At 38.3% G+C, this 25538-nt stretch overlaps 1 protein-coding gene across 2 annotated transcripts in view; it reads left to right on the forward strand.

The window, feature by feature from the left end:
• The window catches only part of Pou6f2 (POU class 6 homeobox 2), a 507949-nt gene that overhangs the window by 108795 nt on the left and 373616 nt on the right, over positions 1 to 25538 (forward strand). Inside the window, exon 2 of one of the 2 annotated variants that reach the window (XM_021180807.2) lies at positions 18223 to 18394. In XM_021180807.2, coding sequence (XP_021036466.2) covers positions 18223 to 18394 — 172 coding nt within the window. Of the gene's footprint in view, positions 1 to 18193; positions 18395 to 25538 lie in introns of those variants that run through there. The other variant, XM_085830808.1, reaches the window with a different exon arrangement.

A 25538-nucleotide genomic window follows, 5' to 3' on the forward strand; every position in this document is an offset into this window, starting at 1 on the left:
AGGGCTTCAGAGTACAAAGTCTTTTCAGCAGTAGTGAGTTCTAAATGCACTTCTAAATTCAAGGCTTAGACTAGAGTGTATGTATTTCTAGTTTCATGTTATAAAAAGCGTTGTAAACGAGTTTCAGTTCTAGGAGACATAATCTCAGTATATGCCCAGGCTAGCCTCAAATTCTTGGTCATCATGCCTCCTGTGTTTTGGGATTATGTGTGTGTGTGTCCTTGACTTAGATTCATCAAATATTGTAAAGAGAAATATTTAAATGATTTCATTATATTCTTCATACAGTGATTAAAAACTAAAAGTCATGTGAAGATACATACATATTTTAATTTTTACTAATTAAAGAACTTAAGAAAAATGTAAAACTTTCCAACTTCTGACAAAGACCACACTGAAAAAGGCACATAGGAGGCAAAAAAGATCAAAAGAAATAACAAATGAATGATAATTGAAATTAAAAATTAAAATAAGTCCAAAAACAATAATAAAGTAAAAAACAAACAAACATACAAAACAGAATAAACTCTAGTGAACAAAATAAGATAAAAGTACTGACTATGATACTAAACATAAATGGTTTAAACTTTCATGAAATATGTTAACTACAATCTTTCACTGAATTAAAAGAAATCTTGAGTGAAGTAACTCAGACCCTAAAGGGCATGGTTTGTACTCACTAGTAAGTAGATATTAGCCAAAAAAGTATAGAATACTCATGATACAATCCACAGAACTCAAGATGGCTAGCAAGCTGAAGAGGGCCCAATTGAGGATGCCTCAATCCCATTTGGGAGGGAGAAGAAAGCAATCATGGGGGGAGGAAGGGCGCAGAAGGAAAAACGGGACCTGGGTGGGAGAAGGGATAGGGAGGGTGAAAGGGGAACACTATAAAGTATTTGGGGTGGGGGACAGGACTGAAGCCCCGAGAGCCATAAGTAAGAATGGAAACAGGCAACATAGGAGGTGGGGGGACCCTATAGAATGTGCCAGAGACCTGTAAGGTGAGAGACTCTCAGGACTCAAAGGGAGGGATCTTAGATGAAATGCCCTACAGTGGGGAGAGGGAACTTGTAGAGCCCACCTCCAATATAAAGACGGCATCAAATGGAGGGATGGGGTTGCCATCCCACAGTCAAAAACTCTGGCCCAGAATTGTTCCTCTCTAAACGAACTGCAGGGACCAAAAACCGCAGAGCATTTGTCAGACAGGAGGAGTGACAGAATAGGTGAAAGAGATTAAAATGAAAAAGTAACACTACAAATAAAATTATTCAAATGTACTTGAAAGTCTTTATAAAATAGGTGAACTTACATGAAATATGAATGACTTAAATTCCAAGGTAAATTTATGAAATTATTTTTAAAGCTCCCCAAAGGGAAAAAAATCTCTTAGTACAGATAAGTACGTACACACACACACACACACACACACAAACACACACACATACACACATGCACACACCCAATATTTTAATACAAGCTTGAAAGTCTTTAGATTCTGATTTGTCAAATGAAATTATGATATGCCAATAAATTACCCCATTAATTATGTTCTAAAATTCTACTGTTTGAGAAACAGATTTTCAATTAATGTCATACACCTAGAAAATTTTCAGAAAAATAAAATGTTAACAAAAATAATACAAAATAAAAATGGTACATATATCTTTTCTGTGATAGGGTGGTTTTTAATTATAAAAGCAATAGAATAAGACATGAAAGACAAATATGGCTGAATAAAAAGTTTTAAACATTTTAAAGAACCATCATTAGTAAAAACCAAATGGTAAGAAGAAAAGTTGGGGGTGCACCCAACTTAAATTCAGAAAAATCTGCCAAGTTGTATTCTATTCCCCTCTAATATTCTCAATTTTAGCATCAATGAAATGAGAAAAAAAATCACACTCTTTTTTTTTTTTTTTTTTTTTTTTTTTTGGTTTTTTCGAGACAGGGTTTCTCGGTGTAGCCCTGGCTGTCCTGGCACTCACTTTGTAGACCAGGCTGGCCTCGAACTCAGAAATCCGCCTGCCTCTGCCTCCCGAGTGCTGGGATTAAAGGCGTGCGCCACCACGCCCGGCAAAAATCACACTCTTGATTAATGAAAAATTTAGAAACAAACTCATATATATATACAAAATATATGTTTATGTATATAACATATTCATATTAAATATGTTTGTAACATACTACACATTAAATATATGTATATTATATATCTACGTGATGTATATGTGTATATATATATGTGTGTATGAATATATATATATATATCATACTTCTGTGTTTAAAACACTGTGTCAATTATAACTTCAGACAATTACTGCTTCCATACAGCTGTACCATGTTTCAGGAGAAAAACCCTGAGATTCCCCAACAGACAGATATACAGGACATGAGTAATTCATAAAGAAGAAGTTCACTAGCCAATAAACTTGAAATTTTTAACCTTGCTAATGAGATGCAAATTAAAACATTAATAAAATGCCACATTCCAACTAATAAATTAGAAAAATATTAAACATATAATACAAAAGAGAAGCTTTCTTGTGAACTGGGAGCATAAATTTTCCACAGCTTGATCTTGAAGGCTTTGGCAATGGTCCACACTCTTTCAACCTGCAGTGTTTCTCCCAGGAATATATTTTAAGCTGTCAAGATTTTATTTTTGTATGAATAATTAGATATATTTTAAATCAAGAGACTTTATAGTTTCTGATAACATAACTTTATTGATGAAAATAATTTTACAAAATATTCCTAACATACATATTTACACATTTATGGTTTTTATGCTATACATTTTGCCACTAAAACATACAACACAAATTTGAAATATTGAAATGAGTATAAACTCTAATTTTTTTCCTGCACCTCAGTAGAAAATCACCTAATGCATGAATATCTTGTTTCTAAGACCTCTGTCCTACCTGTAGTTTAAAGAGTGAAATAAATCATGCTACATGCTTCAGAGTGATTTGCAACTGCTTGGAATCAGTTTTTGATACTGTATACTTTTGAAAGCATAGATGATGTGCATAAAGGTAAATATAGTTTCTCCTAGATAGCTTACCTTTATCACTCACAGATCTAGCTAAGAGCACAATAGACAGTTAATAAATATTCACTGAATGAGAAACTGAATTGTAAAAACAAGTACCAGCTATGCATGATGGTATATGATTGTACGTCAAACACTCAAGACATTGAAGGAGTACTGCCAAGTTTGGCCAGCCTGAGTGGCATCAGGAAACCCTATCTCAAACACAGATACAATTATATTTACATGTAACAATTGTTAAAAAAGTAAAAACAGTATACTGACTGAAAAAAATACAATCTGATTCTAAAAACATTTTTAAAAATAATGAATATATTCATAATATATGTGACAGTGTTTTGTATGTGTATATATATGTTATTTTCAGAAACTTTTACATGTTCTATAATCTTTAAAATTTAAAGCTCATATCAAGAGTTGAAGATGAAATATGGCAGTTTTGAAAGAACTTTGTTTTTAATGGCTGAGTAGTACTCCATTGTGTAAATGTACCACATTTTCTGTATCCATTCCTCTGTTGAGGGGCATCTGGGTTCTTTCTAGCATCTGGTTATTGATTTATTTTTTTCTACCATAGGTCTCCATTCCTGGTCACCTGAGCAATGTTGGACACGGGCTCCCTCTTGTGGTGTGGGTCTCACGTTAGACCTGTCATTTATTGACCACTGCTACAAGTTCTGAGCCTCCATTGCCCCAGTATATCTGGTAGACTGGATAGATTATAGGCTAAAGGATTTTTTGACTGGATAAGTGTCCTAGTCCTACCTCTAAAAGCCTTGCTTGGTTACAGAGGATGACTGGTTCAACCTCTGAATTCTATATTACTAGGAGTCCTTGCTAGGGTTACTCTTGAAGAATTTCTACCGACTCTTCTGAGAGTTCTACTGGACTAGGTTTCCACACCACTCACACTCCACTTTCTCTCAAAATCTCATGTCTCCCTCAGTATTCTCACCCTTCATCACCCCATCCTCCACATCCCTCCAGCTCCCATCCTTACCTGTCCCCAGTCTACCCACAGAATCTATTCTATTTCCTCTTCCCAGGGAGTTCCATGCATCCCCATTAGAGCCCTCTTCGTCACTTAGCCTTTCTGGGTCTGTGGATTGTAGAAGAATTATCCTTTAATTAACAGCTAATGTCCAATTATAAATGAGTACATACCATGTTTGTCTTTCTGAGTCTGGGTTATCTCATTCATCTTTTCTAGTTCCATCCATTTGCCTACAAATTTCATGATACTATTTTTAGCACCCAAGTAACACTGCATTCTGTAAACATACTGCATCATTTTAAACCATTTTTCTGTTAAGGGGCATCTGTTTCCGGTTTCTAGTTATTGTAAATAAAGGTACCATGAACATACTTGAACAAGTGTCTTTGTGGTAGGATGGAATATCCTTTGGATATTTGCCCAGGGGTGGTATGACTGGTCTTGGGGTAGATCGAGTCCTGATTTTGTGAGAAATTGCCGTATTGATTTCCAAAGTAGATGTATAAGTTTGCGCTTCCACCAGCAATAGAGAAGTGTTACTTTGGCTCCACATCGTCACCAGCATGAACTGTCACTTGAGTTTCTTTTTTATCTTAGCCTTTATGACAGGTGTAAGATGGAATTTAAAGATCATTTTGATTTGCATTTCCCTGTTGCCTAGCAATGTTAAACTTTTCTTTGTTTCTTGGTCATCTGATAATATTCCTCGGTTAAGAATATGTATGCCCCTTTTAAGTAGATCATTTGTTTGGATGAGGCCTACTTTCTTGAGTTCTTTTATGTATTTTGGACATCATGCCTCTTTCAGATGTAGGGTTTGTAAAGATCTTTTCCCATTCTATATGATGCTTTTTTTTTTTTTGTCCTGATAACAGTGTCCTTCGCCTTACAGAAGCCATTCAGTTTTGTGAGGCCCCATTTATTAATTGCTGATCTTAATGCCTGTACTATTGGTGTTCTGTTCAGGAGGTTGTCTACTGTGCCAATGTGTTCAAGGCTCTTCTATAAGCTTCAGTGTATCTGATTGTATTTAGAGGTCTTTGATCCACTTGGACTTGAGTTTTGTGTAGGATGACAGATATGGACCTATTTGGATTTTTCTACATGCCAACATCCAAATAGACCAGCATGATTTGTTGAAGATGCTTTATTTTTTCCATGATATTTCTACATTCTTTATCAAAAATTAGTGCCATTGGTATGTGGATTTATATCTGAGTCTTTGATTCAATTCCATTAATCAACCTGCTATTTTTATGTAATATATGTGTGTTTATTACTATAGCTTTAAAGTACAGTTTGAAATCAAGGATGGTGATACTTCTGAAATTTCTTTTATTGTATATGATTTTTAAAATTATTCAGTTTTTTCCATGTGAAGATGAGTATTGATCTTTCAAGGTCTGTAAAGAATTTTATAGGATATTTTATGGGGATTGTATTGATTGCTTTGTTAAGATGGCCATTTTTACAGTGTTAATCCTACCAATCCATGAGCATGGGAGATCTTTCTATCTTCTGATATCTTCAATTTTTACAGATGACCGGAGAGTTCTTCCACTGTTAACAAGGCTGGACTTCAGAAATATTGGAGTCTTTATCGCTTTTCCTTTGTTCACCAATAATTTAGTCAAACCCTAAGGGCAAAGAGGTAGCCAATACAAGTTCCAGGAAGACAGATAAATGGAGAAATGGCTCATTTGATTGATTTCATAAGAGAAATTAAATTAAATGTGTTGATATAGTGGTAAAACATTTTTAAATGGGGTTTAAATTTGATTTTTCATGAATTTTTTCATGGTTTCATAAGAATAATGATGTGATGCTGTTCAATAGTCCTCATTGAAGTTTTGCATTTTCAATTACATTTTATTTAGTGCCCAATTACCATGCATTTCCATTACTCTTTTACCTTCCTCCAAAACAGACTTAGGAAAGGGGAGTTTGAACCTGACATGACTCACATGTCACAGTCACTGTGAAGGACAAAGGACTCTGTCAGGCTTGGTTACATCCTAAGTCCTCCCCTTGGCCCAGAGGCCCCATGTGAGCTTACCATTGACCACTGCCAATTTTTGGTTCCTAGAGAGTACCCAAACTTTCATAAGACACAATCTTTCTTTCTATGACATCCACATGGCCATTCTCCCAGTCTCTGTGGTGTGTGTTCAAGGCCTCCTTCCTGTGAGACAATTCTAGTCACTAGATACAGTTGGACATCCATATCCATGGCTTGTGCAACTAAATGTAGTTCAATGTTTGAATGTGTCTAAAGGGCTAGCAAGATGGCTCAGGGTTTAAAATGCTTGCTGCTAAGGCTGATGAGGAGGTTATTCCCAAATCTCACAATCTCTGGTTCCTACATGGTGGAAGGAAAGAACCAACTCTCATAAATTGTTCTTTGGGATCTATATGTGAGCATGCTTGTACACACACACACACACACACACACATTTAGTAAATAAATGTAAAAATATTAGAGAGATTTGAAAAATTTATACATTTTCCATTGTCTTCATTCATTAAACAATACAGTATAACTATTTGCATAGCATTTACACTGTACCAGATATTTTAAGAAACCTAGAGCTTATTTAAGAGGTTAAATCCAAAGACTAGCATTTTATACAAAGACTTAATATCGTAGGATTTGTTCCTGGACCTTTCCCAGCACAGCTTTTCTTTTGTTCATAGCTATCATTATCACCCATAACTGTGATATTTCTTTGATTATTTACTTGGCTTTTATTGGTCCTCATTAGTATACTTTTAGCAGCAAAGAGCATTGAACTCTATGTCTTGTGTAGTGATATACTTCTGTCATATGCAAAAGGGACTGGTACCCAGTATTCATAGATATTTTTAAAAACGAGCATTAACACACCACCAGTATCAAAGTTAAATAAGGAAAATAAATTCCATAATCCCCTTACAACACAGATTAAACAGTTTTCCATTGGATTTTTAGAAACATCTTCAATGTTTTAAACCCCATTGTAATTGGCTAGATATAAAAAAAAAAAAACAACTTGGAAATTCATCTCTTTGTTTGTCTGAAGCTAATTTGACTTTATTTTATCATTTATTTTTAATAAAAAATTTGTTTTTGCTAATTTGTTGAAAGGTACTATGCAGGTATGATTAGTTTTGCTTGACATAATGAGCAAATGTTAGCCACAGGTACAAAAATACAGAGCAAGCCTTCTAGACAGCTTTGTTCCTCCCAGAAAGCAAGTGTGGGTCCAGAGGAAGCTGGGGTGCAGTCCCTTGTAGTAGGAGTGGGTGATAAAGTAGGAGAAATGATATTCCACTTCTCATTTTTTTCCATACAGCAAATAGAAAACATTATAGGCACAGTGCATGTGTATGTTGAGGGTGGGAAGAACCCAGTTCAGAAGCTAGGGGGAGCATAATGAAGCAGGGCTGTACTCCAGGCTGGATTTCAAGTACGGATTTGCCTTTGACTACCCAGACACTAATGTGGGGCACAGGTATGTCATTGTCAGAGACTGCACTTATATGCTCAGTTTTGGGACAAATTCAGCTTTCTGTGAATTAAACTTGTTTTTGTTCAATCACTGAAACATCATCCAAGCAAATTAGGGGTCAAGAGGCAGGAATCATATAAATAGAGGCTTCTAAACCCAACTAAAACACTGATTGTTTATAAAGACCTTATAAAAACATCTAATTTTTAATGCTTTTATGAGGGTGACTTCCTAATAGACTATAATGTGTCTGTTTTCCATTCATCAGTACCTTAGCTAGCCTGTGATATGGCAATGCTTGAGGGTATTCAGTCAACAACTCTTGAATTCTGGATACAACATAGTCACTGAGATACTTCATCTGCCCCATCATCCTGAGAGCTTTTGACTGCTGGATGAAAACCTGAGTTCATATGCTTCTCCAAGTGGGAGATCCCCTATCATCAGTGGCTGATGATCTCAGTAAAACCAAGACGTAAGTCTAGAGAAGCCTAAGATTTTTTGGGTGGAGCAACATGGTCATTCACAATCTTGATGATGGATGTTTAACCATTTCCTTGCAGTAGGGCAGTGTGCCAGTGCATGCGCTGCAGGTCAGCCACTCAGATAGAGTGTGTCACGTTAGCAACAAACAGAACAGCCAGAAACTCTTAACAGGGACAGCAAGTACTCTGAGGCCATCAGAAGGAATGAGTACATCTCCTTTTTCCTTCCTGGTGTTCACCAGCCAGCAAAATTTGTGGTGGTAGCAGACCTTTCTTGAACATTCCTTTCGTAGCAGTCTTCGGAACACCTTGTATAGAGTGATATCTGTTGAATTTCATCAGTTTTTGTCTTAAGCAGGCCTTGTTTTTTAAGCAGCCCCTCCATTTCAAAGGTTAGAGGTTAAAAGAAATACTTAAATAAGTCTGTGTGTAGTTTGATTGGGGGGAAATCCGCAAAGTAATTTTAACAGTGGTTAATAAAGATAGCCTGCAAGGTGGGAGAACCCGTAAAACCCAAACCACCAGCTCATGTACTCCTGAGAGCCCAGAGAAGAGATTTAGATAATCTTTCCAATCATTCTCCCTCCTTCCCCTCCCCCACTTCCTTGGAATTATGTTATCTCTGCTTCTCTTAAAAGCTCAGAAGCCTTTTGAATTGGGGCAGCATTCAAAGAACAGTCAAGGGTCACCGTTGGAATATTAAAAGAGAGTGGATTATCCGGAGAGGGAGGGCAAAGAAATTCTAGGACTAGACCCTGCCATGTGCAGGCAGAAGGTAAAAGAGAGGACGCTCACTAACTGGGCAGGGAAGGAAGCAGCTAGGAGAAGTCCCAGGAATGGTCCCAGCAGGCTGTGTCAGGCTGGGGTTGGGGGAACATTAGTGAAATCAATTAGACAATGAATGGCTTTTTGAGCAAAGTAGGATGTCTCCTTTAAAGCACGTGGAGACATCAAACTTATAAAATAAAATTAAAAGCCAGATCCCATCTTAATCTGGAGATAAAATTCTACAGAATTTACAGCCCTCTGACAGTTACTTATTCCTTAAAATAATAAACCTTTAGAATTTATGGAGTAAATTCCTTCTCAAAGGACTTAAGACTAATTTAGTTTAAAAAACCTAACAGGTTTTTGACCTTTCTTTCTTTCTCTCTCTCTCTCTTTTTATAGATATTGATTCTTGTTTTTGTTTTTCAAATAAAATCAATGCCTATTTAGTGGGGGCTTGATGTGTGCCACACACTCTCCTGATGTTTGGAGTAGGAAGATCCAAAGGCAGGCTGACTCCTTAGCAGCATTTACTGACCACTTTATTTCTGGGTATGTGTAGGGAGTGGATCAGAGTCTCTTTGAAAATATAATGAAGGCTAAGGAGCTCCCTTTACTAAGGTAGCCAAACTCTCACACCTTGTCAGAGGGCAGTAAACAAAGAGCACAGAGCAAGCAATAGAGAAATCTCTTTTATTACCAGGCAGTCAGCCTGGTCTAAGCGCGATTTGAATTATTTATTTAATCTGTAAACGCATCTCATGTGGCATATGCTATTATTACCCCCATTTTCTTCCCAGAGAATTGGAGGCTTAGGGATGTAAGTCCTTGCTCCAAGCCCCGCAGAGAGCAGGTGACTTCATGCCTGAACACAGGCTGCTAGTTCCAGTGTTCAGACACTCACCCCTGGCACCAAGGGACCAGAAAGTGGGACATCACAAGTCGTGGACTACAGAGAGAACTCACTGTAGTCCAGGGTGTGTCTACGCTCCAACTTTGACTACATGGCCCTAGATACTTTATTATCACAAGCCAGAAAAACCATCTCCAGAATTTTACAACACTAGAATGTGAACAGCACCTTCTATGGTTTACAGAGTGCACAGCAGGGATTCCAACAGAAGAGGCAGATCAGGACCTGGCACATTACACAGAAATTTGGACTCAACTCAGAAAGTACAATGAACACAGGGAAGTTTTGAAACTGAAGTTTTAGAATTATTAATTGGTCAGCAGGGGGCAGGATGCATTTTTCTATTAATTTATGAAAATCACAAACACGGGAAAGCAGATATTTTGTAAAGAAAAGTTTTAAATTCAGGCATTTTGAAGGAAGGATGGAACTTGAGGCACTCATATTTAAGATATTTATTTAAATGACAGAATTGAAAAATTCGTAATTAAGTCAACCTTCAAATACCAGTGTGTGTTTTTAGAAACAACTCTTGAGTGGCTAAGAGGCTGGGAGGACATTTTATTGTATGGTGAACTTCTAGTAGTGGATAGATTCTTTCAGAGAAAACCCAGGTGAGTGGAAACCTGAGCTGGACCCAGAGGCAGTAGAACCCTTTGTTCCTTGGTGCGACTGAACGCTCAGCTTTGTAGCCTTTCTTTGGTCAAGTTTCTATGCTGCCCAGTTTAAAGACAGCTCTTCTCTCATGCCCCTCCTTCTTTTCCTCCCCCTTGCTCCCTTCACTATTAGTGAATCAATCAAAATATGTTGTGACTGGAAGCCTAGTTTGTAACAGACACACTCCTCTGTATTGAGGATTCTGCCTGCTAAAGATTAACCAATAGGAAATCTATTATGACTCTGTCACATCTGAGACACAACACGGGAGGGTGGAGAGATGGCTCAGTAATACAGGATCTGAGTTGGGTTCCTAGCCCTCTGGTTAGGCAGCTCACAACTGCTTCTAACTCCAGCTTTTAGAGATCCAACAACTTCTTCTAGTTTCCATGAGAAGCTGTGTGTCACACACACACACACTTACACAATTAAAAAGAAAATATCTTAGACATGTAACAAGGGAAGGCCCAGTAAAAGTTATCTTTGAGTATCCTGAAGACTGTAGAAAACAGAGAAACTAATTTAGTTTTATAAACGAAGTAGGTGCTTCAGTTGTCCTGACTCTCTTCGAGGTCCTAAGGGCAAATCTCTCAAAATCTTAAGGTATCTCAGTCCTTGGCTTGAAAATTCTGGATTCAAGATCAGATTTTCCCATTCTGAGAGATGAGTGTGTCATTCACTTTTGCAAAAGTTTTGGACGTTGAACACAGATGAATGCACAACCACAAAAATACACAAGATACATCTAGAAGTTTTAAGATATTAAAAATAAATTTTAGTTAGAAAGACTAAATTATCTCTTTTTGTTAACTCCTTAGCAGCTGTCCACTCAAATTACTAAATGCAAATTTCACTTCCCTTGGAGCTGTATTCTGATTAAGGCTCGATGTCCAATTGAAGCCATGAGATTATGAAGATTATATGAATATAGGGTAGTTGCGTGTGGCATCAATATTGCTGCATAACCCCATTACCAAAAGACCCAATACAGATGAGCCAGATTGAACTCTTATTGATGCTTTTAAATGAGGCAGCAGAAATCAAATTGATGATGCTATTAGGTTGTCAATATCAGTGTCTCCATCTCTTCCCACATAAGTAGACATGAAGCATGGTCTATACAGATTGTCTATAAAGTCACACTAACTTCCAATAGGCCAAGGTGCTGCAGAAGCTCAAGGGGATATTCTGCATGATGCGTGTCCAACAGCAGTTTTGTACAGGGATGTTGGAGAAGCCTAGAACTCGTAGACTAATATTTGATCATTGTGCTGTTATCTCAGCCTGCACACGGCTCTTGATGTGGTTTTGCTTCTGACTTGTGATCATATGTAGCCATGTTATGTGTTATCCTTTGAATTGAGTTTGAGTTACTTCTAGAGTATAAGCATGTTTAGGAGGAAGTGACACAGTGGCACCTGGAAAAAGACAGAAACTCTAGGAAGAGAGGGCAGTGACTCATGTACCTGATGTTCTACTAGAGGAAAGAGATGCTTAAGCTGGTCATATGTTAAACTTACCCCTGGTAAGAGAAATGTCATCCCCAGTCTCGAAAGCAATCTTTTTTTTTTTTTTTTTTTAAGCTTATTTAATGCATGAGTGCTCCACTTGCATGTACACCTGAATGCCAGAAGAGGGCTCCAGATAAGATTGTAGATGGTTGTGAGCAGCTGTGGGGGTGCTGGGAATTGGATTTAGGACCTCTGGCAGAGCAGAGAGTGCTCTTAACCACTGAGCCAGCTCTCCAGCCCTGCAGTCAAACATTTTACTGTCTTCCCCCTTCCAGATGATTCTGCATTGATTTTAAGCAAATAGTGCCTAGATAAAGTCTTGAGGTGATAGACGAAGTGACAAAGTGTCATCCAAGGACATCTTCCTGAATAGAAGCACCAGATGTTATCAATTTTTCTCTTCTCCTTCAGAGAAGTAGCGGCTAACGTTGTTGGTACTCAGGAAATGAGGATTGGATCCACTACAGTAAACAGAATCGTCGTCTTCTTCAGTGACAATGACTCCTAATCCAAATCGAAGGCACAGAGAGATAATTAACCAAAGTCAGTGGCTTTATGTGGGACAGCAGTATTGTAGAAAAAGGTCTACCTCTACAATCCGCCCTATCCTTTGGATGTAGTCACAGGTAGTATCTATTTGTATCTCATGATACTTTAGGAAGATATAGAATGTCATTTTGGTATACAAACTAAGATTGAGGAGACAGAGGTTCACTCATGGCACTGTGGGTGATTCATACTAAAGTGAGGAACAACCATGCATTTCCTCACAGCTCTTTTAGAGAGTCACTATTATGAGTCCAACAGTCTTACTGAATTCTGAGCGCCTTGCTTGGTTTCACAGAATACTCTTGTATTTGGGGATAGAGGTATGTACCTTTCACTGCTCTAACGAGAGTGGGATGAAGGTAAAGAATGAGAGCTAATATTGTTGATTTGAGAAAAGAATTCCAGATTCAGGTCAGCATTTTCTGTGCAAATTACTGAGAGACTGTCTTCAAGGGCGCATGTGGAGTTTCTGTGAGTTCATTATCATACAGATTTCTGACCATTGTTAAAATTTAGGAAGAAAATATTCTTCAATGTGTTTGATATACTGAGAACTGAACTACTTAACATGATTGCTGACGAAAGAAAGATAAAACTTGATTCTCAGTTTCTAAAATAACAGACTTCACTATTGACATGATCACTCTCTAAACCAACTATCAATTAATAAATCTGTAAACTGGTTTCTTCCTCTTAATTAGTTTCTATTTTGATATTTTCCTCTTTTCTGTGAGAAAAAGTAAACACTAAATATGATTTTGTATTTACATATTAAACCAAATATAGATAATTTTCTTTTATAGTTTTTTTCAAGATGAAAACATGTATTTCCAGAGTGGGAAAATACACTTCTTTTCTTTATGAAGTAGGAAGTATTTCTACTGAATTTTGATGTAGGTAATTTTATCATACAACCAAAGAAAATTTTCATTTTTTTTAGGACTGCCTGAGTTATTTATATTGTCTCCAAAAGCACCTTGGCCTGTAAGTTTCATACTTGGTTTGTTCACAAAAATATGCTGGACCTAACTCAAGTTCTGCTAAGAGGGGCGTGGCTGTTTCCATTGAGTGCCTGCCACTGGACACGGGTGCTTTGCTGAATTCATAATCCCACTCTCCCTACTTTCTCTGACTAGAAAATGAGAGTGATTATGCTTCCAAAAATTCTATCAACTTACTGAAAGTCTTGAGCTGAATTATTCTATCTTTCTTTATCTGGAATTATTTTTAGCAACCTGGCAAAAGCCCATGTTGGATTCTGTATAAGGAATACAGTATCCTGAAGCCACTCGTTTAATAAAATGTGGGCAGAATCACATTGGGAATGCTCTACTAAAAGTTATATCAAAGGACAGCAGAAACAAGTCTGATGAGATATACTAAACTGAACAAGGATGTATGCTGGGTGGACATAACTGAACTTGTATTGTGGAATATCTTTGAAACAAATGTTTTGTGACATGATTCATGGGAAACACTGTCTCATTCCAGCTTTTTAATTTCTATGATGAGAACATTGAGACTGATAGTGTTTGAATGCTTGCTATGTTTATCTACAGGGGACGGACACTGAATGAATCTAAGTACTGAACACACTCCAGTGTCCTGTCTCCTGCACGGCATTGTTCCATGCATCCTTTCCAGCCAGAGCCAGCCAAAGACATGCTTTTCTTCTGACTTCCATTCTGTAAACAAGAAGATAACACACACAGCCCACTCTGGAATTGGTTGTCTAGATGTAGCTGTGGCCCTGCTGACTCTTTAGTTCCTAATTCGGGCCTTGGGGTAACCATAAGTTCCTCTCAGTGGTTACTGGGCAGTATGAAGAGGAACATCTACTAAAGCCAGAATTATAGCTTTAAAACTCAATCATGTGTCTTAGGCCCAAATCCTTCAGCCTCGCTGAACTTGAGCTCCTCATTCATAAAATATGGGTAATACTTTGCTTAGTTTGTATAACAGCAGATACATCTGAAGAGCTTGTCTGGCAAAGACACTAAATGAGTACTTCATTTTCTTTAAGCATACCTGAAGGAGATCTAAGTTAGCATCATGCTGTTTTGATATTGGGGCACAGTCCTGTTGTTCACTATAGGATGTGGTAAATTTTTTCTTCAAATTTTGCTAATGGAATAATTTCCATTTTTTATTTTATTATTTTTATCTCCTATTTCTTACTTTCTTATTTCTCTTTTCACTGCCTTGTCCTCTTCAGTCTCTAATGAGCCTTGTATGTGCCCTGTAGTAGAATAGGCATTGCTCCTATTTCTCCTGCCATTGTTGATAGCCAAATGGCAGAGTGGCCTTCATTTCTTCTACTACGGTAATTAAAAAAAAAAAAAAAAACTTCAAGTGTTTAAGCACGGAAATTTCATTGGTATTTAATTTTCACTTCAGTCATTTCTTTTCCTTTTTGGTGCTGTGGAAATCCTTGGAAATATTGGAGTTATAGCTCTCTTATATTTCTTCAAGATACTATGTGGGTATATATTGGGATATCCTGTCTGTTTTTTGCCGAAAAGTTTTCACAGACCATCATAGCAGAGACACCACTTCTAAGCCCAGTGTTACTTGAAAGAGGTACTGCCTCCAATCACTGGTGAGTCTGTACTCAGTGATTATTGCCTGTGGCACATTTTCAAATGGCCCTCCCAGTGACTGCAGCTGGGATTCAAAGAAACCTGCTCTATGACTCGCTAGGGGTTTGCTATTTGACCATGTCGTGTGTGTGTGTGTGTGTGTGTGTGTGTGTGTGTGTGTGTGTGTGTGTATGCACATATACATATATATGTGTGTGTATGTATATATGTATATATATGTATCAATATATATGCACATAGATATGCATATATATTCAGCTATGACATGGGAACTATAAAGTGTTTTGTAAAATGAAAGCTCAAATGATCACTTTAATAACAAGCTGTTTTCAAAGCTTACGTCACTGATAGCTACTGGTAGGCAATCTAACCATGTATGAAGTACATAAGGTAGTTTAAGAAAGGAAAGCTATTGTCCAGAGAATATACACCACCTGATAGGACACACTTTGCACACTTTTGCCATATTTAAGTGCAAGTCAACTTAGCAGCTTCATCTCAGCTCTTCTGTGAGATTCAGGATTCAGTTTTGACCCTTCACAACTAACCTGGGAGAATATTCCTTTTTATATCCTCCCAGATACACAAATAATCCTGTGTGGTTTACAAGATTATATTCCTAACAGAAGTCACCATCCACAACCCTTGGAAGATATTCAAATAAGCATTGTAGCCAGAGAGATGGGATGTTTCTAAGAGACAAATTCTATCTCTCTTTCTTCAGTATTCAGCCTTTTAGGAACGACAACAACAACAAAAAATCTACAATTTAAACCTGGGTTCTTATATTCTGTGATGGGCACACTATAAATACCATGAGATAACCAGTGTTGTTCCTTTCCTTACTCTGGCCAGACTACTCACTAAATCAGAACAACAGCAGCAGGAGCAACAACAACAACAACAAATATACAGGGGGAAATTCTGGGGAAATTTGAGAATTGCCCACTCCTTTGTGTTTTGTTAGCCTCTCTCCAACCCCCAATGCCAAGTGCTCTAAAATCTAGCCAACATACCCAGTGCCCGAGATACCAATCTATCACCCGTAAATTTAGATTGACAATACCATGGCTCGACTACATTGATTACATTGATTCTATTTCAAATATTTACAATATACTGAGACAAGCCTAATCTATTTTCTAAAGAGTTCAAGGTAGGTATCACAGTTTCAAAGGGGGAACAATGGAGAAATGTTTGTGGTTGCTATCTACAATCATCTGATGTTGACAGAGAGTAGTATTTTATTTAGTAATTAACAGTGTAAAGGGCCGAGGAGCTGTCATGTTGGTTCTTAGGCTGGGGAATGTGATGAAAGATGATATCTGCGATCGCATCCTTTCCACTTGTTTAGGATTGTCAGGATGAGAAATGTCAGCATTATGAAAGCTCAGCTCTGCTCTTGATATGATAAAACCCTTCAAAAGCCAGCCTTCTCTCTCCCTCATCCCCCTCCTGCCTTGCTCTCTCTGCACTTGCTTTTTTTTTTTTTATTTATCCTGTTTTGTTAGATGGCAGAAATATAATTCTTTTCTTTCTTCCTATTATAAGCCACCATTTTTGTTTTATTATATGTTTCACAACCCCTAATGCCCCACTGAAAATTACCTTGTTAAATGACAGTGTTTCAAAGCCATGAATCCTTTCCACCATTCCCTTAGAGGTTTGAAACAGTCAACAGACTGTAAAGAATAAATAATAAAAAAGTATTGATTATTTTGATGACTGTGAGATTCAATTAAGTATTAATTTTGCCCTCCAGTGGACCTATCAAGGTATTCAAAAGGGAGGATTCGGCTCAGCTAAATGTGTGCTGAGTGCTTCAGCCTTAAATAGGGAGAAAATGTGTTTACCTACAGTATTTGAAGAAGAGTGCATTGATGCACAGAGTCCAATATTTAAGTGCTGTGCAAATTAAGCCCTGGTGACAGTGACATTGTTTTCAGTGGTATGAGTATTGACTAAAGAAGTGCATTTGATGACAGCTTAAACTATTTGTATTGATTAACATTTTCATAGATTATCATGTGTCATATCAAATTCACTTTTCAGGCATGAATACATTAAAAAGAAAAGAAAACAGCACAGGCACAGCACAACCAATGTGATGATGGGCAGGGAGCATGCCGCTCCACCTGCTCCTGCACGTCACCTGTTTCCTGCTCGGGAACCATTTAGGCATAAACTTGACAATAAATAGCTCCCAGATCACGAAGGAAAAAGGCAGTTTTTGCTTTGCTTTGCCTCTGCATGTGATATCAGTGCCAAAGCGATCTTAGTTTGCAAGTGGACTAAAGGCTAGATTTGAGGACTACTCATCCTAACACGCCCTTCTAAACGAACTGAAGATAAAGGCGTGCTAAATTTGGGGGGAGAAAAGTTCTTCCTTTTTTTTGTCCTGGAAGCGATTCTTGACTCCTTTTTCTTTAACGCTCTGGGTGTATGATGCTCTAGGTAACTGAATTATTGAACACAGTTTGTAAGTATTTTCCCTCTTTCTTAAAAAAATGTAAAGCAATTTCCGTTTATTTTGTTGTGTTTTTGTTTGCTTTAGAATGTGGATTTGATTTAGGGCCAGCCTCTGTCCCCAGTCTGGGACCCCTGTAGTCAACTTCTAAGTGTGTTCCGAGAATTTACATAAGAAATATCTCCTATTCCACTGAAAGCTTGTAGCGGGCTCTCTTTTCCTGTCTCTTTTCTCTACTCTTGGGATAGGGTTTAATTGCTTCTCCCCCAGGGAGAAGGCTTCTTAAAATAGTCCCGTTCCCTCCATAGGGTGCCCCTTCTAAAGAGGTGCGTCGCTGAAGTATGCCAGCACTTTCACCCCCCACCCCCTTACTGCATTAAAGACAGAACAAGATGTAAAAAACATCCTTACAAAAGCACATCCTACAATTAAAGCTGTGTTGGTTAGCCTGGTTGCAAAGAAGTTTTTTTCCCCCTTCCTTTTCCCTCCGAAGCCTCCTGAATCTCTCACATGCTAGTTGAGCTTTAATAGGGAGGGGAGTAATGGAGAACTCATCGAATCTGTAATAGCTCTTCACTTGACTGCAGCCAGCAATAACAGCAGGAGCAGGCAGAGATAAGAGAGAGGAGAGAGGGAGAGTGTGTGTGCAAGAGAGAGGGAGAGGGAGAGAGGACACGCTCTCTAAAGCTGCCACTTTTTCCTCCCCTTCGCTCTTTCCCCCCATCCTAGGATCCAATGATAGCTGGACAAGTCAGTAAGCCCTTGCTGTCAGTGCGGAGTGAAATGAATGCGGAGTTGAGAGGTGAGGACAAGGCTGCTACTTCAGACAGCGAGCTGAATGAGCCCCTGCTTGCGCCCGCGGAATCAAATGACAGCGAGGACACTCCCAGCAAGCTCTTCGGTAAGTCTGTCTAGGTATTTCATTTCAGTCCTACCATGTTGTCCGGAAGAGCAATCCAGTCACCACCACCCTAGCCCCCCTTTCCTCCTGTTTTTCATTCTTTTTTTTTTTTTTTTTTTTGGTAAGTGCTAAAGAGGAGCCTCGCATCTTAGAGGGGCTAAAGCACGGAGTCTGTTCTGTTCAACTGTTCAACTGGCTGGGAGGATGCCCTCCAAACTTTTTTTTTTTTAACCAACAAGGAACTTACTTACTGCCCATTTGACTTGTCAAGTAGTGTTACCATGTCCAGGTTGGAAATTATTCGAACAAACCAGAATGAAAAGAAAGAACAAATGTGGTAAAAATCATCAGGAAATCAGTTCCATTGCGTGAATTGGTTAACATTTATTGAATAAATATCGACTCGGTTTCAGGTTGCTTTGCAGCCTTTTGTTAAGGGGAAAGAGAGTAAAGAGTTATTATCTGTAGTCAAAAGATGAGAGAGGAGAACTGAAAATGTCAATACAAATCGCTCTGTGCCAGGTAAACAAAGGTGGCTACAGGCATGGCTCAAAGAAACACATTTTGTCATTACCATCTGAGTGAGTATTTCTTCTTTTAAAGGGGCTGAGGGAACAGAATATCCCCTACCTTTCTCCCCTATCCCCTCTCTTTAACATATTTTTGCCTCATGCTAACCATGGCAACAGACCAGGACCTTTAAGGAATCTGTTTCATAAACGAGAACAAACAGAGGGCCACTTCAGCTGAGACATCTGTCATTCAAGCATGACAGTCTCTAAGCCAACTCCAACTACTGTGGTCTCTAATCAGGAAGGGGAGCGGGCTGCCGAGGCACGTGCTGCTGATGGATGCTGTGAGATGTCTGCTGCACAAGTACTTTAGGCTTCTGAGTGACATTAGGTTTTCAGAACAGCAGTTTCTGACACACTTGCTTTAAATTTTCTTCAAGTGTGTCTGTCTCTACCTCTCTACAATTAACCTAGTATAAATAAGCAGGAAACTGTTTGCCCTCAGATTAAAAAAAATAATAATGCTAAAGTTTGGAATCAAATAACATCCACACATAAAATACTTGGCGAAGAATACTGATTTAGTTTAAAAAGAGATTTTTTTTTTTTGTGTGTGTGTGTGTGTTAAATAGAGAACAGACACTTTCTTGAGAGATGAGCAGTTCTCAGCCAGCTTCACAGAAGACATCCCTCTACCTACAAATGTCCAGGCAGACACCAGAAGGGAACCACACAGAAACTTTGTTTTGGATGTTTCTTTTGGAAAAAAATACTGATTTTTTTTTCCCCTAAGACTACAACTGATTCTAGTTTTAAGGAACCCAGTGGTCACTCTTAGGTCAAAAGATACAGAATCTGAAACTCCAATTCTCCATCCTGCAGAAGTTTGTCGTTGTAGTCTAAGACTGTAGCTGGGTGCAAAGTCATGCCTTAACATACTCATTTTAAGAGGCTAATGAGAGAAAGCAGTAAAGCCATCACCGACGGGAAGGCGAAAGTCCACCTGCAGCCCCCTCGGATACTGACTATTGTATAAGGCTTTGGCTTTCCAAAGGCAGCAGATCCTCACCTGACCAAAAGCAGCAGATGTTGAAGTATATGTTCAAAATGTTCCATATATTCTTTTAAATAAGCACATTTTGTCGACTTTGGTTTGTAGCCACAACTTGTTTTCTGTCAGTTGAAGAGATGAAAGGATGACAGATTTCTCATCATATTTATTTAGATTTTTTTTTTAGTGTTGGGAACTGTAGCGCATTCTGTACCCTGCTTTTACTGGTCTGCACTCAAAGTGAAGGAAGCTTTGAAAAGCCTGAGGGGGCAATGGAATTTTATTTAAACTTCCCAGAAAACATATTTTAAGTGGAATCTTTCTGGGATGCCAGAGACCAAGGAGTTCTACTTTAACTGGAGACCCACAGTGGACTTGGAAAGGCACCTACCTGCATTTTTGAGATTCTCAACTTTAGAGTGTGTGAGAGTCCAGTGAATTCTCACACTCTGCCTCTAGACATTTTACAGTTACTGGCTTGCCTTTCTCCTCTAGATTACTTTATAAACACAATGTGAATCATTCACAGTTTTCAAATAGGCAGGGAAGAAACAAGAAACAAGTTGATTTAACAGTCTTAAAAACTTGAGAAAAATCCGAAAACAACACGAGACAGAAATTGTATAAAGTGGACAGAGCTGAGAGCATTCACTGGTCTTGCAAGAATGTCCGAGTTATTGGGACAATTGTACTCTCACTTTTGAATAGTGCTAAGAACTTTGACTACGGCTAAGAAATGAAAATTTTAGTTTACAGAACTGTCTAAAACTTACTAAAGTATTCGTCACCCAGTCTTTTTAGGGACTTTGAAGATAAAATGTATGGTGCTGGCACGTGCTGTCTTTCTTAGCACGTGGATGTCTGGGGGCATCATGTTATGTTTTTAGATATGATTCTGAATGTGCTCTTTATTTGATAACAGAGAATTGTGTTGTTCCTGGGCAATCCAGCTTTTCTCCAAACAGGGTCTTTCTGCCGTTTCTTTCTCAAGCCACCGTGCCTCTATTTTCCTTCCTGTTGTTAAAGCCTGTGCTTCTTGTATGGAAAGGACAGATCAGGGCAAATCCTGTGCATTTTGCTGTGTTTAGTGTCATGGAGAGACATTAGACAACAACAGGGGACAGAAGGAGCTCGCTTTTCCTATTGCACCTGAAATTTCAGTATAAATGGATTTCTTTAAAGCTTGCTCACCCATCTGGGTCTCGTTCAAATTAGTAGCCCAGAGGACAGGCCCGTCTTTCTCACAGTATGGCATCTTCAGCCCAAAACTGCAGGAGAAAGGCTAATACTGATGCCCTCTATGGATAAACAAAGGAAATTCCAGGAACCATTGGGCTTTTTATGCCTCTCCTTAAATTGCACCTCTGTACTTAACAGCATCCAAAGGGAAACATACTGTGCAGAATGTTTCAGTGCTCTGAGCCGCTCAGAATGCCAGGAGGAGGAACAAGAAGCCATATGCCAGCCTAAGTAGAAAGTTCAGAAAAGGGCCCTTGTGTTTTATGAAGTAATTACATCAGAGGTAGCATTTTGCTTAACTTGAACAGCCATGGAAGCTAAAGTACACTTAAGAGAGATAAATCCACATTTCATTGAGAAACATGTGGTGAGGCAGTTCTCTGCGATATCATTAAGTTTGCATTATTTATTCTTATACAGCCCATCAAAAAATACGTCCATTTTCAGCTTATGAGCATATTCTGCTACGTTCTGAGCCACAGGAAACAGTGTGGATGGATGGAGGGCAGGCTTGCATGAGGAAGAATTATTAGAGAAACCGGTGCTGTGTCACACAATGCTCTAGCTGCATGATCAAATGACTGATGCCACACAGGGCCAGTCACCAAATATGGGACTAGTGATGTACATACTAGAAACTGTACCCCAAACTGGCCTTTGGCAGACAGTCTCCAAGGGAAAGGGCTGCCGTGTTTCTCCAGTGACATTTATATTGCTCATGTCAATGTCGAGCCTCACTCGTGGTTATGACCACCAAGCATTTAGTGTCCCACATTCAGCAAGCAGGATGCTAACATTCAAATGGCAGTATCCACTGTGTAGTCAGGAAAAGGCTACAGAAAAGATAAAAGTAATATATATCCCTGGAAAAATATCTGTATTCTCAACTGAAGAAGTGAGACCTCATAAAACAGGCCCTAAATATTTCCTCTGTATGTATTTGAGATTTGAAAAATGATTTACGAACAGTTCTTCCCCTGGGACAATTCATATTGTTTCGAGGTAAACCCCATGATTGCTTGTATTTAAGTTCTAGCTGCCTGGGTAGCTGTGCTGGGGTGAGTGGCTGATTTTCTTGTTGTATCACATAACTGCAAGCCAGACACACAGCTCAGAATGTTGACCTAAAAGAGAAACACATCCTTTATGAATGTTGTATGCGAAATTAAAAAAAATATGGCTGTTTTTCTCCTATAACATTATAGCCTTCTTCTTTTTGGCTTAACAAAAATAATGATGATACTCTCAAGAGTGAGCCTTTTCAATATCATTTGTCTGTGACCTACTAGGAGAGGGTTGAAAGCTGGGTCAGTGATTTCTCCATGTTAGGAAATACACTTGTCTGTTTTCCTTTTCCTTCTACTGAGCTTTGTCCAAAATCATGTGTTAGAAAATTTTCTGTTTTCAAATTGCTGTCCAGTTTGACTTGATTAGAATTTATGGCCATGGAGTCATTTTCAATGACAAAAGGATAAAGGACTAAATTGTCTGTCACCCCTCGAGACAGTGGTCTCTGCAGGTCAGCAGGGAGGTCACTGCAGGCATCGTGGGGGCTGCTCTTCAGCAAGGCTGCCTCTTGTCTGTGTGTGCAAGTGGAGGCCTTCGTTACGAGGTCGCTGTCTTCATTACTTTATTTAAATGTCTTTCTCAAGGTTTCAATACCTTGGTTGCTTATAATGCTCTCATAAAATATGCCGGAGCCAGTAATCAGCATGTAGGGCTTGAGCCCCAGAGGGAGTTGGCTGGAAGATGATGAGGAAAATTCTCTAGAGAAATATATTCATTTAAAATATGGAACATGCTTCTACATTTTTAAAAGTTATGTTATATCAATTGAAAATTCACATTCTTTTTCACTAAAGAAGGTATATTTTTCTAGCAAACATTAAAACTTCATATATGCAAATCAACTAAATAATTTGAACAGCATATTCTATGCAAAAAAAAAAAAACTAAACAGAAATCAATAGAAGTATGTATTGGTGTGAGTAAATGGGACTCAGGACAAGGTGTTTGCCAAAAGCAGTTTATGGTTTAATAGTCGCACAGGTCTTTGCCCTGCTGTACTGACTAGCAGAGAAGAGAAATATACACTTAAATCTACTTCTTACATTTGAGAAGATCTAATTCACTGATATAATTATTTAAAAAGTAATTCAGAGGCTGTGTGCATTTAGACAACTTTAGTTTAGTGGTGCTTTGCTACCAGAATATTGTTAGGACATTGCATTGTAAACAAATCCACATTAAGTATATATATATATAATATATATATGTATATTATATATATATATATATCTTTGAAATATATATATATTCCTTTGAAATACACACACACATGTGTGTATATATGTATACTATTCTTTGAAATAAACATAAATCTAGTGAGAAAGGGGCCTCTGTTGAAACTTCTCAGCAGATTGGTTCAGTGAGCCGTGCTCATTGCTAAGCGGCACTGCACTGGAACACATTGTGACTGGAGACTCAGTGGGGACTTCCTTGGTGCTTTCCTTTTCTGCCACTCACCACGCCTGGGGTGCTCTGGTCAGCTCAGTGTTACAGAAGTGAAGTTCAGCATTGCAGAGTCTAAAGATGCTGAGAGGGAATGTGTCCATCAGCCTGAGTGTGCCTATGGCTTTCTCTCTTCCCTTTTATTTTGATTGGCATGGTTTACATACATTGTTATTGTTAAATGGTTCCATAAACAGTTGGAAAAAAGATTTGTCTGCACTCAGCCATTCCTTTAGATCATTCATTCCATCCTAGCCTTTAGAATGTCAGGGTGTTCTGACCTTAAAGGTTACCTGGCACTGTAGCGTTTGGTAGTTTGTCCAGCATTGTCTGTGTCATAATTAATAGAGAGGTGCCTCCCAGGGCTTAGTCCTTTAGTAGACTGCCTACTTTCTCAATTACCTAGTTTAGTTATAGAATTAATGTTATTATTTTCAAAAATTGACCAAATAAATTATTCTTCCACTTGAGAGCTGAGCTTTAAGTAGGCTGTTTCAGGCAAAGCTTGTGTGCTACCTCATTGTAAACAGATCATTTGTGGGAAAGCTGGCATCTCTTTGGCGACCTTGCTGCTCTATGTTTTGGGATTAATAATACATCAGACATCACACATTTAAAAGAAAGGAGCTGGAAGAAGGAAGTGGGGGAGTTCAGCTCTGCTCTTGAGCTGCCCCTGATTGCTCAAACCTTTCTTAAGCAGGCGAGGCAATTGTAGGGGAAGGCGCACTTACCCAAATCTGCACCTGGCCAACTGAATTCACTTCTTGAGTTTCTAATGCTAAAGAGAAAGATAGCAAAGTGTTGAGACCCAACTGGTGCCCTGTCAGGGGGCAATCTCTATAACATTTCCTGCTGTCAGGTTAATAAATTTTTAAAAAATATCCAAAGGCAGAGGTAGCTATGGAAAGCTCACAGTAACTGTTGCCATTCTCCCTGGATTCACTTCTCTTTAATATCCACCGTGGCTCTGAAATTTTCTTGTTTTTGTTTGCCTGGTTTCTGTATTTTGCTGTTGTTGTTTGTTTGTTTGTTTGTTTTGTTTTGTTTTTTAGTGGTTTATGCTATTTCTTAGTTTAAAAATGTTTATCCTTTGAGATTCTACTTGGTGTTTCTCTTAGAAATCTGACTATAACTTGTTTTAATTTTTTGTGGCATTCTCCAGTTGGATACCTGTGGAGCATCATGCTCCATCCAACTCAAATGAAGTTCTGAAACCATCAATACTGGACTTATTTTTGGAATATCTCCAAGTAATGGGTACATTAAAAATCATTCATTAAGAGAAGATTTAGATCTTGGCAGTTATTAGGCATGAGGCAATATCTAGTTAATAACATGTGGACCAACTCTCAGTCTTTGAGTATAAACTCCAATCGTCTGATTGCCAGAGTTGAGGTTCATAAAAATATAAAACCGAGTGGCCTTGTTATAGACATGCTCAATGCTATGTTCCGAACTATCAGATAGACTAAGGATTTTCTCTTGGTTGCAGAGGTTGAAAAAAAATAACACTAAATCTCTCTTCATTAAAGCAAGCCTGTCCTCAGAGAAATGGAAATTAACTTTGTGTTCTAAGTATTCAGTGATAAAAGTCTAGTCCTGCCACTTGCTATGCAGGATCTCTATAAAGTCACTACTCATTTACCTATTTCATTTTTCTAGTATGTTACATGGGTATCTGCACTGTATCTCAGAATCTTAGAGAGCACCTTTAAACTTCCTCAAATGCTGGCATTGGTTTAAGTGTGATTGCAGTTGAATATATAATAAGACTCTGCTATATATTTTTACACTAAATTGCTAGCCATGTGCAACTACTGCTGTTTAAGTA

The sequence above is a fragment of the Mus caroli genome, unplaced genomic scaffold, assembly GCF_978045245.1.
Source record: "Mus caroli unplaced genomic scaffold, Mus_caroli_1 scaffold_15, whole genome shotgun sequence".
Lineage (NCBI taxonomy): Eukaryota > Metazoa > Chordata > Mammalia > Rodentia > Muridae > Mus > Mus caroli.